General features: G+C 39.8%; 1 protein-coding gene across 4 annotated transcripts in view; it reads right to left on the reverse strand.

The window, feature by feature from the left end:
- The window catches only part of CPNE4 (copine 4), a 350,544-nt gene that overhangs the window by 274,057 nt on the left and 63,688 nt on the right, over window positions 1–12,799 (reverse strand). For 2 of the 4 annotated variants that reach the window (XM_006020621.3, XM_006020620.3), the window contains exon 2: window positions 9,144–9,331. In XM_006020621.3, coding sequence (XP_006020683.1) covers window positions 9,144–9,323 — 180 coding nt within the window. In that variant the 5' untranslated portion in view covers window positions 9,324–9,331. Of the gene's footprint in view, window positions 1–9,143; window positions 9,332–10,791; window positions 10,815–11,084; window positions 11,107–12,799 lie in introns of those variants that run through there. The other 2 variants (XM_006020622.3, XM_006020623.3) reach the window with 2 other exon arrangements.

The raw sequence follows: 12,799 nt of genomic DNA on the forward strand, positions 1-12,799 counted from the left end.
AAAGAGTGCTTCCACGTATTGCCAACCTTCCTAGGGTGATGACACAGGCTGATTCATGGTGTGCCTGTACTACAGTACCAGCTCAGAGCTTCTGCCTGCTCTACAGTCTGATTAATTTCCTTTTAAGCTTGTAATCCTTCATGCTCTCTTTACATGAAGGGTTGGGAAAACACTGTATTTACCCAAATCCAAGATGACTTTGAATTTAAGATGTCCCCTCCCCCCCAATGGAGTCTTTACACAGAAAAGTTATAATTTTTCATAAATATATCAAATTAATTATTGGAGGGTCATCTTAAATTTGTCCCCTCCCCAAACTGCAGCAGCTGATAAGCAGGGGGACAGGCAGCCTGACCTCCCCCTACCTCCTCACCCCTTGCCTGATGCCACATGTCCACACCACCACTTGCTCCCCATGGTGCCTGCAACCCCTGCCCCCCCCCAAAGTGTCTATGCCCCCTGCTGCCTGCCCTCCTACTTGCTCTCCCCCTGCTTCCTGTGCCCCCAGTTCCTCCCCTATGGTGCCTGTGCTCTCTGCTGCCTACCCCACCTAACTCCTCTGCTGCCTTTTCTCCCCCTCATACCTGCCCCCAGTACCTGTGCCCCTCCACCACCTGCCCCTCCTTGCTTGACCCCACCCTGCAGCCTGCCCTTCCACTCCCACTGTTGCTTACCTTCAATCTGGGCTCTAGCCCCACTTCACCCTCTTCTGGCCTGGGAGTACCAGTTGTGGTGGTGGCAGCTCTGGCCCCAGCCCTTACCCCAGGGCCACGTTGAAGTCCGAACCAAAGCTAAGACTGGAACTGGGGCTGGAGCTGCAACTGCAGTGGTGGTGCTGGGGGTAAGCAGCGGTGGTGCCAGGGAGACCAGGGGTGCTGCAGGGCAAAGGCAGGGTTGCAGGGGCAGTGGTTGCAGCTCCAACTCTGACCCCAAAGCCAAGCCAAGGTTGGGACCACTGCTGGAGCTGCAGCAGCCACCTGACCCCCTACCATACTTAAGCCCAAGAAGAAGGGCTTTTTCCTCATTAAATGAGGGGGAGGTGCGTTTTGGATACAAGTAAATAGGATAATTGATTTGGGGGGATTTTGTGGCCAAACCAACAAAAGAAATCTGTGGGTCTTATTTGGGCGGGTGGGGGTGCTTTTTTTTTTTTTTTTTTTAATTTTTTTTTTAATAAAACCAAGCCAAAGTTTAAACTAAACAATCACTTCAAAACAATTTACTTTTTAAATGTGGAAAAGAAATATTTCAATTCTTCCAAAGGTTTTTTTGTTTTTGGCCAAAAACTCTACCAAATCCTACCACAATTCAGTGTTTTGGTCAACCAAGCCTACATTTTAAGATAGTTAAATCATTAGTCAAAAAATACTTATTACAGTTTTATTACAATTCTATTTGAATGGGTTTTGCTGGTCATCCTCATAGGATTTTAATGACCTGTTTCACATTTACTTCAAAATAATACGCATTTTGAAACATGTCCAAAAATTACTCTTCTGCCTTAACAAAGATGTATTGGCATATACTCTCCCTTATCTGTTAGCTTTAAGAATACTGCTTCAAGGCTTTTGATTTGAATTTTCTTTCCCCCGAGTTTTTACCCTATCTTCCAAGATGACTGTCTTTTCAAATGTACAGAAGTTTATGCATCCTATTCCATCTGGCTGTATCAGACTCCATTACATTTTCTGATCTCACTTAAACAATACTACAATCACACACAGCATTGCTACCTATTAGGCTTTTACGATAATACGCCTGCTTTCCATCTGGCCGTAATGACCAAAAAAGAAGAAAAAGAAGAGTAAAGTCTTTTTTTTGTCTTCTGTTTCCTACTGGTACAACAAGCCAATGAGCATTTCAGCATCAGCACATTGCAGATCAAGGTAATAATATTACATCTGAATGTATTTATATTATACATAAGCAAATATATATACTTACATACCCCATATGTGAAAACAATCATTATGTGATAAATTAACTTTTTAGAGACCTTGGACTGATAGCGTCATTTTATTCACCAATCCATCTCTCAGATACTTTATCCAGTAATTTAACTCCTTGAACATGTTCAAACCGTTGACATTAAATTAAAATACAAACCCCACAACTTGCCACTGAAAATGAGGAATACTCCTCCTAAAATTATATCTATGTAGAACCAAGAAGAGGCAAGTCAGTCCTTGGCCAAAAAAGTAAAACAAGTTAAAATTATGTTTTAAGGCTAGAAATCAGAGCTTCAAACAAGAAATGAGAGATTCCAAGCTTTTCTATGTGACTCCACACTCAATTCTACCTATAAATCAACCAGAATGCCCAATTTAAAACTGTGATATCAAAAAAGTTATTTAGAGGGTCCTGCAAACTTTATGCTTAAGCCTTGTACAGCTGGACCCGTGGTAATTTTGGCCCTTGGTCTTACAGATATAAGGAGACAAAACAGTCAATGACAAACAGGAAACACTTTTTTCCTCTTTTTAAAATATTATTTTAAAAATCCTAAAAACACAGAGGAAAAAATATGTAGTCCTCCTGAGCATGAAACACTTGTCAGCAACAAAAACACCATATCACCAGAAATTAAAATCCCTTCCACCCAATACCCCACATAGGGTTACACATTTAGGAAAGGAAAGGAAAGGAAAGGAAAGGGGAAAAAAAGATGAATGAAGGAAAGAAAAAAAAAATCATTCATAAAATTCCTTCTAAATAACACACTGCACTATAAAATATATATACAATTAGAGAAAGTTGTGGCCTCTGCCACACATCATCATTACTTGTGTTAAAATAGTTCCCACTTAACAGTGGAATCTTGCTGTGCTAGGTCCCATACAAGTATACATTAAGAGATATCAGCTATCCTGGACAGCTTACAATTTAAATAGCCAAGAAAGAAAAGGCTGGAGGGGAACAGAGGCATAGAGAGCTGAACTGACATTTCCAGCATGATATAGCAGGCCTGTGCCAAAGCTGGGAGTAAAACCCAGAGGTTTTCATTCCCAGTCCTCAACCTACATATTATTAATAGCTTCCCCCCTATCAAGTAATGTGGCCATACAGAGTAGACCTGGCTGTAATTTTCTGTCAAAATCAAGTCTAGGGGTGAGGTGGATAGGCATTTCTCGTAACTGGAAATCCCAACTCCCTGCCACTTCCACTTCTGAACTAATCTTGAAAAAGCCGTAATATAAGATGCTATACCATTCTATAGCATCGTGTATTTTCTCCATCTATACACAAACAATACCATAAAATTTTAAAACAATCTGGTTCTAGAGATGGGACAATTGCACTATAAGCCAAATGTTAACTTGAAGTAAGCTGTGTTAGGGGTGCTATAAGGATTTACAACCAAGGTATTGACTTGGAAATCCGAAAATGATTGTAAAATGGCATTTGGGGGAGTAGATATTTCTTGTCACTATCGTTTCCATTTCTGAGGAAAGGCAGTTTGTGCCCAAAAGTTAATCTAACTTCTTTCCCAACTATACAGTTGGCCCAATAAAAGATATCATGAAAGAACCCTTGTTTCTTATACATTTCCTGGACCACTGCTTTAACCCCACTGTATCAACTACACTCAATTTACCAATAAAAATAATTTAAAAAACAGAACAAAACACAGCCAATGTGCATGGAATCTGAAAGTCAACCCTATTCTTTTTGTTTTTTTCATGGTCATCATCTTCCATCCAAATTATAGATTTAGAAATATCTTTGGGTACATCGCCACATGCAATTGATTCAAAGCAATAAGCTCCGGAGCAGTTTGAGCCGCAGTAAACTAGTTCCAGGAGCAGCATCTACAAGCGCACCTGGAACAGCAACAAACTGAGCTGGGGTGGAGCAGTTTATTCCATGGCTGCTCCTGCCCTGCTCTGTCCCGGGTGCCAGGTGGCAGTGGCGCGTGGTGGAGGGGTTGCCTGGGGCACAAGGATGCTGAAAGTGCGGCGCTATGAGGCTAGGAAGCAGGTAGAAGTCTGGCCCCCTGCTACCTGGGTGCAATTTATGCCCATGATGAGTGTCTACACATCTGTTTAATTCCAGTTAATCACTCTGGCGTAATAAGATAGTACTGTCCCCAACAGTACCATCTTAGAGTGGTGTTAATTACTTTACTGCGGCCCTTCAGTGCACGTGTAGACGGTGATGCTTTACTCCACAGCTAATTAGCCTGCTCCACAGTAAAGCACATGTAGATGCGACCTCTGAGACTCCATTTAACTCAACAATTGCAGCTTAATTAAAAATTCTAGTGACTGCACGTGAATATGAATAGAAGACAGCTCATCTAATCCTAGTTGTGTTGATTCTGAAGTACTGACAGAAACATGAAGTAAGAAAAGCCTTTAGCTCAAATTAAACTTTCCATGAGCTTTTCATATGCACAGGGAACAGATAACGTCTGTGAAATGAGAATCAAGTTAGGAAGCAGAACTGCTTTTAAGAAACTGCCATGTTATAGTAACCTTTCACATGGGAATCACACAATGAATAAAGGCTGTTTCAACAATACAGTCAAAATATATTGTTAACTTTTTTTTCCCCTGCAAACTGGCTGTATAGATGCTGGGTGACACAAAGACAAAGCACAATTTAAAACCTTCACTGAGGGTTTAAATAGTACAGAACGCTTTGCAGTATTATCTGTGTCTCAAGTATTATATCACAGAAGTAATATCACAGATATAGTAGTGACATGTTACTTTTCTAACTGGAAAGGCTAATTTGTCTTTCTTTGTTAGCCAGCAAATTTACTATAAAAAAAACAAAAAAGGCCGACTTTGCTAAAACGCTTATAGTTAAATAACAGAACAATTTAAGATTTTAATTTTCTACACAGACCCCACGTGTGGTAATTTTCTGGGAAACAACTACTCTGAAACAGCCTGTCTCTAAAAACTGAAGCTATCACCTATAATTTTTCATTCAAATAACAAGAGAGAGCTTGGATGTGAACATATTCCAAGTTCTCTCATGTTTGCTTTCCAAGAGAATTCACATTTAACCTTTATCAGCACAAATGCTCATGAAAGATAATTTTAGATAATTACCAAATTCATTTTATGTTCAGCTGTAAAATTATTACTTCACAATTTGTGTTGTTTTCATATGCAAGTGACAAAAAGGATTCTCTTCTTTGACTTAATTGACAAACAGAGTGAGTTTGGATTAAAATTAAATACATGATTCCCAATTCACAATGTTCTGATTGTATTGATGTATTGTATTGATTGTATTATACTGATTGTATTGATCAAATGTATTGATTCAGGTTACTATGTAATTACAGATCCAACTGTGAAGTTCAAAATTTGCAAAGCGAACAATGCTCATGGTAAGAACTCTTCCTTGAATAATACTACTGCTTACTAGTACATAACATTTCCCTTCAGTATCTCCAATCTCTTCCCAGAGGTGGTCAATAATATCACTACTTTCAGCCCCCCATTTTAGAGATGGGAAACTGAGGCATTAAGCAATTAAATAAAACACTCAAAGTCACCCACTAGGCCAGTGGCTTACTTCACTGAAGAGATTCATATATATTTGTTTTAAAAGTATGTAAAAGAAGTCTACAACCTGTTCACAGACCATCAGAAAGGCAAGGAAAAGTTAGTCAAACTCTTTGTTACAGGGGTACAGGTTGTAGCCGTGTTGGTCTAAGGACATACACAGACAAGGTTCTTTGTGTAAATTTGATATCTCTTATTAGACCAACTCAAATAGCTGGAAAAAAATTTCCAGCAATTTGAGTTGGTCTAATAAAGATATCAATTTGTCCAAAAAACCTTGTCAAACTCTTTGTTGTATTCTCACGTTTTACCCCTAGATCAGGAGATTTTTCTAAAAAAAATTCACATGTAGCATTTTTTTTTCTTATTTTTCAAAGAATGCGCCTCGTTCTGTGTTCTCAATCCTATTATATCCAATTGTGCAATTAATACTCTTTTTATATATTTACTGGAAAAAACAAATTTGATTTTTTGGGTTGCCTACTAATTGACCATGGTCCATTCAGTCTCAAATGGCCCAGTTATCATCCCGTGCCTCACAGAAGAAAAGCTTCATACATTTTTGTCCTTCATTCCTCATTTTTTATAAAATTACAGTGATTGATTTTAAATATAGAAAAGTATAAGGAATTTTTAAGTGTATAGGCACACATTCACATGGATGTATAACAGAAGTTGCATCGTGCTTTCCTAAATGATACAAAATGACTCTAGAAACTGCTAATAACAAAAGACAGCCCTAAGGATTTTTTAACCATCCATTAGGCCTCACAGCAGTTGTTGCCATAATGCAAATCAGCAGGGTGTAAAGAATAGATCTTGTGAAAAAATAACTTATTTGTAATATCCAGCTCCATTGGTTGACTAATTATTTTGTGCAAGCTCTGTCATTTATTAAAAATGACAAATAGATGAAAACTTCAAAGTCTTGTGCATAACATTATTTTAAGAATTCCTTAGTTCTTAAATCATTCTAACTGCTGATACTGCAAAGGGTCACAAGACACAAAAGAAGAACACCTAATTGTACAGAACTGGGGGAACTTAAAAAAAAAGAAAAAAAAAATCAAATGGGTGGTATTTCATCAGAAATATCACGTGCAGGGGAGAATTTCAAAGCCAGAAATAGCAGTTAAATTCTTAACTCCCACTGAAAGTCCAAAGGCATTAAGCCCGAACAGATTTGTGCCTTTGAAAGCCTCACTCTACTTCCATATTTCAAAAATTCAAAGCATATAGTGTTTGAGTCTCATCTTCACTCTAACAATGTACAGGGATCATAATGCCAGCGCAAGTGTAACATTCATCATTCTGTGTAAAATGAATTGAGCTAATGGTATATACAAAAAGTCAAATGCATTTTGTTGGGAGTTTTTGTTAGTTTGTGTTTAAATACAGGGGTGTCAAAGATAGAGCCCATGAGCTGGATTCAGCCCCTGGAAGCCTATGATCTGGCTTGGGGGTCTTAGACCAGCCCCATATGCTGCATGCAGCACATGCTGTTCCTGGATCAATGCACTCCATGTGGAAATGGGGCCGGTATGGAATCCACTGCCTGCACTCAACCAGCCCTGCGTGCTGGCTCCAGGGCCAGATCAGTCTTACTTATCCTCCTTTCACACCACAGCCAGAGTGCAGGGCTGGTCAGGTGCAAGCACAGCATACAGTGCACACCACATGCCAACCCCATGGGCCATTCAAGCCCCAGACCTGCGTCAGCACATGCTGTATGTGATGCATTTGGCTGGACCAGGTATGTGTACTGCATGCAACAGAGGGGGCAATTCAGGGCATGCGGCACCCTGCTAGACCAGCCCTGTGCATTTTAATACATTGCTGCACATGTGCATATTCCACCACACTTCTTTACGTGGGCACTGCTACATAATTTAAGCATGAAGTAAACAAAGAAAATAAAAGGGGCTTTACTGTAGCATAGTTCCACTTAACATAATTTATTACTGATTCAAGAGACAATATTTTCTGTTACAGGTGTAGGTGGTTTAATTTCTGTTCATAATGGACAGGTCGATTTTACATCATAAAGGCACAATTGCTATTAGCAAGCACTCTTGCAGGCACTGTCAGTAGTGATGACAAGGACAGAATGGGCATGGGGACCTCACTGTCACCCCTCACCCACCAGAGGTGGTTTCGTCACTACAAGCCTGAAGCACTTCAGCAAAGCATTGTTCTGTAACTGAGCATTATTAATAAAGGGCTTCAAGTCTTCAAAGCTTTCAGGCTGTCAGTTTTCTCAATTCACTCTAACCATTAAAAAAAGAAAAAGTGAAAAGATGAAAGCTGCACAGTTCGGTTCCTGTGAATTGAAATGAATAATCAGGGTAAATTAGCAAACCTGGGCTGGATATAGAAATTCATGGGACAGGTCCTACAGCTTGCATTGTGCAGGAAGTCAGAGATGGGGAATCAAAGTGTGGTCTTTTTGATTTACAAGTCTATTCAAACATCTGCACTAGGAGTGTGGAAATACAATGAACAACCAGGTTTTAGAGGGATTATCAAGGAAGAAAAGACTAAAGGTCATATTCTCTTTGTCCCTAGCATGTGTGAAAAATGTATTAATATTAATGGTGGACTGTGTGCAACACATTATAAGAACAAACATTAATGACTGCATGCAATAAGTACCTTATATATAATTATATCAAAAACTTTCCACCACGTCTTACAGTATTCACCTCAAAAAAGCTATTTCAAACATGATCGGAGGTCCTGTTTCTAAAACAATCAATTATGAAAAAATTCTGTTGAATAGGTATCACAAATACATCCCACCCTTTCCAGGGTCATCATGCACCTTGTGTTAGTCATTTATTCATCTTTCTTTAATGCATCTTTAAACCAGTTATGAATTTACACCAAACATGATCTTTCATAAGTATGATGTCTTCAGAGTTGAACTATGGAAAAGAATTATAAACTGGTGTTTACAGTCATAGCATCAACGACTTCCTGCCCTTTGGGCAGGGGGCTGGACTCGATGATCTTCCGAGGTCCCTTCCAGCCTAATGTCTATGAAATCTATGAAATCTTTCAGCCTGAGGCACCTGAATCAACACAGACTAGATCATTTATAGCAAGTCAGGATCTTTCCCACCAAGTTAATATTATGAAGCAGCAAATGACAGTGAGCAGCAAAGGACTATGTGGGAACCAGTGAATCCCTTAAGTTGATCCTTTTCAAACTAGTTAATGTTTTTGAGGGATTTTCTGATTTAAAAACAAAAAAGATGTGGAATTTGGTAAGAAAACATTGTTGTGGGGTGTTATCTGTTCTCCACTGAAACAGTTTCCACCTTAGCTCTTTTAAAAAGCATGTATGCATGTGCACACAAACACATTTTGGGTGGGGAGAACAGGTATGTGACTCCTAACTTCTTATCCACAATACCGACGGGGAAAATCCGATGAACTAAGTCTTTGATTAAAAGTCCATTAGGATTAACGGAAAACATTTATCTTGACTCCAGCAGTCTTCACCTAAGGCTTTAAATAATTTCTATTTAGTGCACTTACCAGCATGGTCTTTTATGTGAGCTCTACAGTACCCAAAAGCCTCAAGGAAAAAAGTTAATTTGCATTTTATTAGACACCTACCTCAAACCACTGCCCATGTGACTGCATTTTAAGGATAACGCAGGGATCTGGCTTGGAAAGGGCATCTCTGTCTGATATACTTTTGCATGCAACACGCAGCTCCACTTTGGTCAGGCATGGGCTGTTAAAGATTCCCAGGGTATTGGCCGCTGATTCATAGATGTTGCTCATTTTCTTCATTCTACTTTCTGTGAAGAGAGAAAAGAGACAATCAAAAAACAAATTTACACACAGTGCAATCCTATTTATGAAGAAAGCAGTCCAACTCTGTGCTATGTAAGAAAGGGCTTCCAATACCGTAGATGAGATTCATAGCATCAGAAAATTTTGTTAAACCTGGAAGAGGTCAGATAAAGAATCCATAAACCCAATAAGACTTTCACATGTATGAATGAATGGGTCTAATGTAGAAGCAGTCATCCTCATCCCAGAACTTTGCAACATTTCAGATCTGAATCTTCATTTCATAGACTAGGACGACATCTATTTCCAAATGCATTTCTACCTTTTACAGCTACAAGTGATATTTCTTAAGACTGAAGGGCTCAGTAGATGTAATTCTGCATGGGCATGTCTACACGAGGTGCTACTGTGCAGTAGTTAGTGCATATTTATTTAGTACTTATACAACATCACAGTTGCACAGGCAAACACCTTTTTAGTGACACTACTGCGCAGTAGCCTAATAATATTGTTCAGTAGCATATTAGCACCGTTTGTGCGGTGACATGCTACTGCAAAGCATTATTTGGCTACTACACAGTTAGTGTCTTGTGTAGATGCACCCAGCATCTCTATATTTCAAGCCAATATCAAAATCTTAATAAAATGAGTTTGGCGATCCTCTGATCTGTCCTTGTTTAATGGTATTCCATCTCACAAAAGCACATAATCCATTCCAGTTCTTCCATGTAAGCATGAGAGAAGAAAGCCCTTCTCAGTGGCCGTGTCTACACAAGACGCTAACTGCACAGCCGTTACTATCCAGTAGTGCCAATGAAGAGCTTTTCTGTGATGCTGACTGCACAGTAGCATCACATCATGGTTTCTGTCATGTGACACTACTGTGCAGTCACTGTCTCATGTAAACGCATCAGTATGGAGCAATAGTAAACATAAAACCTGAACTACACTGCACTCTCTTTTCTACGCTCCTTGGTACATAAATATAATGCTGGCCTGTAAAAATTATGTTGTTATGATATAGGTAGTAGAGCAATAATCCTTATGTTGATAAATCCTGTTATGTATTATATACTCTTTGAAGTCAGGAACCATGATTGTTTATGCACTGGTACAATGCTTGAAATACTGGGGCCCTGAACTTGATAGCAACTGTTGGCTGTTATCTCATTTTAGGGAATAAATAACCACCAGCATCATCCATATTGCAGCTGAAGCCTTTGTTGTTAGCAGTATAACAATGAAGCAAGCTTTTTAATACAGTGCTTATCAAAATCGCTGTGTGATTACTGCTACGCCAAAAAGGCATATTGGACCATTTTAATTGTTCAGTCATGGCTGAGCTTCGCAGGTTAATTTCCACACTAAATCAAACTCCTCAAATACATGGTTTGCTACCTTTTCCCCAGATAAAAGTTGTAAACAAGTAATTTCACACTCTGTTAGAGAGCAGGATTAACATTACCAGATTATCAATGTGTTTCTGTGCCCTGTATAAATCCTTCTCATGGTCTTTCATGCAACACCCCATTTTTCCGAGGTTAATGTCTTCAGAGAATTGTTTTTGATAAAAGCCAACATTTGGCAATTTTAGCAGGAAATTAAAATTATCCCCCTTTTGCTTAGAGTAGTTTAAAAAAAACACCTGAGAACATCCACGGCATCCATTAATTTAAAAGACAAAATTAGTTCAGTCGCTTCCTAAATTCAAAATAAGGAATAAAAATAAGATATAACTTTGCTAGAATTAAAACTAACTTTAGGAATGTGAATCCAAATGATGCAAGAGAATGATTTTTCTCATTACTGTAATGGGAAATGTGTGCATTGGTTGTCTACAATCGTTCCTTAAAAGAGTATTTTCTGTATTTGTCCTTGTTTTACCCTGGCCCAGTGACCCACTGATGATCTCCACCCTATTGTGAGTGGCTCCTATCCCCTGGGTTCAATGTGGTTCTAAGCTAATGAAGGCACTAGCTCCTTGCCACTCTAACCCCCAAATTAGAGCCCCTCCTACTCCAAGCAACTTTCAACCAGGGGTGGGGAAAAGGCAGCCCATGGGCCGCATGCGGCCCACCAGGCCACTCTATCCTGCCCGCGGGGCCCTTAAAAAGTTTAGAAAATTAATATTTAGCAGCCCCTGGCTTCCTGTCATGCGGCCCTTGATGGCTTGCCAAAACTCAGTCAGCGGCCCTCCGCCCAAAATAACTGCCCGCCCCTGCTTTAAACGCTCTCACATAGCCTGGGATTTACCACTCTGGGAGAAATGTGAAAGGACAGCAAGCCACATAGGCATAGAAAAGGACCCTCTTGACCTCAGATACATTACTCTCAAAAAGTAACACCTCTTTGAAAAATGGCTAAAGTTCTGAGACGCACTCTCCCCTAATTAGATCTCTCTACTTCCATGAGTCCAAGATCCACCAGTGTTTCAGACTAGAAAGAGTCTATCCTGCCCACTCACTCCTGAAGGTCCTGCTTACATGATCACTCTTTCTAGAAGGGTTGCTACCCTGAACAATCTGTTGCCTTTCCCCATATGCTCAAACAGAAAGCTCTAGTTCTCTCCTTCTAGCTTTGCCACATCAGTACAAAACACATCCTATGGAGAAGGGCCAGTGGTTCAAAGTCATTCAACACTGATAGCTCCAGATTTTTGCCTTGATGGCTTCTACATTATATTAAAACTATACCAGTTCCAAAGAAATATTTTGACTTGTAAATATCCATTGAACTAATTGGGAGTGTAGGCCTGAAGAGGAGTTAAGCATTTTAATACCTTTTTGGAGTCCTGCCCAAAGCACTGTCTGGACAAAATAGCAGTTTAGAACAGAGTTCAATAAACTGCCTTGGCAAGTTCAGGTATGTGTTTGGTACATAACCCTAACATTGGACTCCTACTCCAAACTGATGTTCACATTGATAGAGATGCATCTCAGTGTCAGGGTCACACTTAAGAGGAAAAAATAAAGAAATGAATCTGTGACATTACACAGGGCTATTAATTAAAATATTTATTCAGAAAAGCATTTAAACATGTGCTTTAATCTACCTCCAAATACAGAACAGAATGTCTGGATCCAGATGTGCAAGCATGTGCAGTTTGTGGTACCACAAACCTCTTTGCTATTGCACTTGTTACACGTTAAACCATGCCTGGCACTGCTAATTTGCAGCTCTGTGGACAAAAAAGAAAAGCCATAAACATGTAGCAGCCTCTAAAAAATGGACCCACCTGAACAGAAGGGGAAGAGCTGCCTGGCAGAAACACAGAGTTTGTCCCGGAGGGGACACTGTAGGCTCTGAGGACAAGTGAAGCTGTGTGGGAGCAGCCCTGTTGGAAGTGGGAGGGGTGATGTAACCCCAGCACAGTTTGAAAGAGAGCTGTTAGCAAAAGCCAGGGAAGAGCCCTGAGCTGGGATTGGCTGAGAGGCTTGGATAAAAGGGGGAGCAGTTTTTCCTGCGGGGGGGGG

This window comes from Alligator sinensis, unplaced genomic scaffold, assembly GCF_000455745.1.
Source record: "Alligator sinensis unplaced genomic scaffold, ASM45574v1 scaffold54_1, whole genome shotgun sequence".
Taxonomy (NCBI): Eukaryota; Metazoa; Chordata; order Crocodylia; family Alligatoridae; genus Alligator; species Alligator sinensis.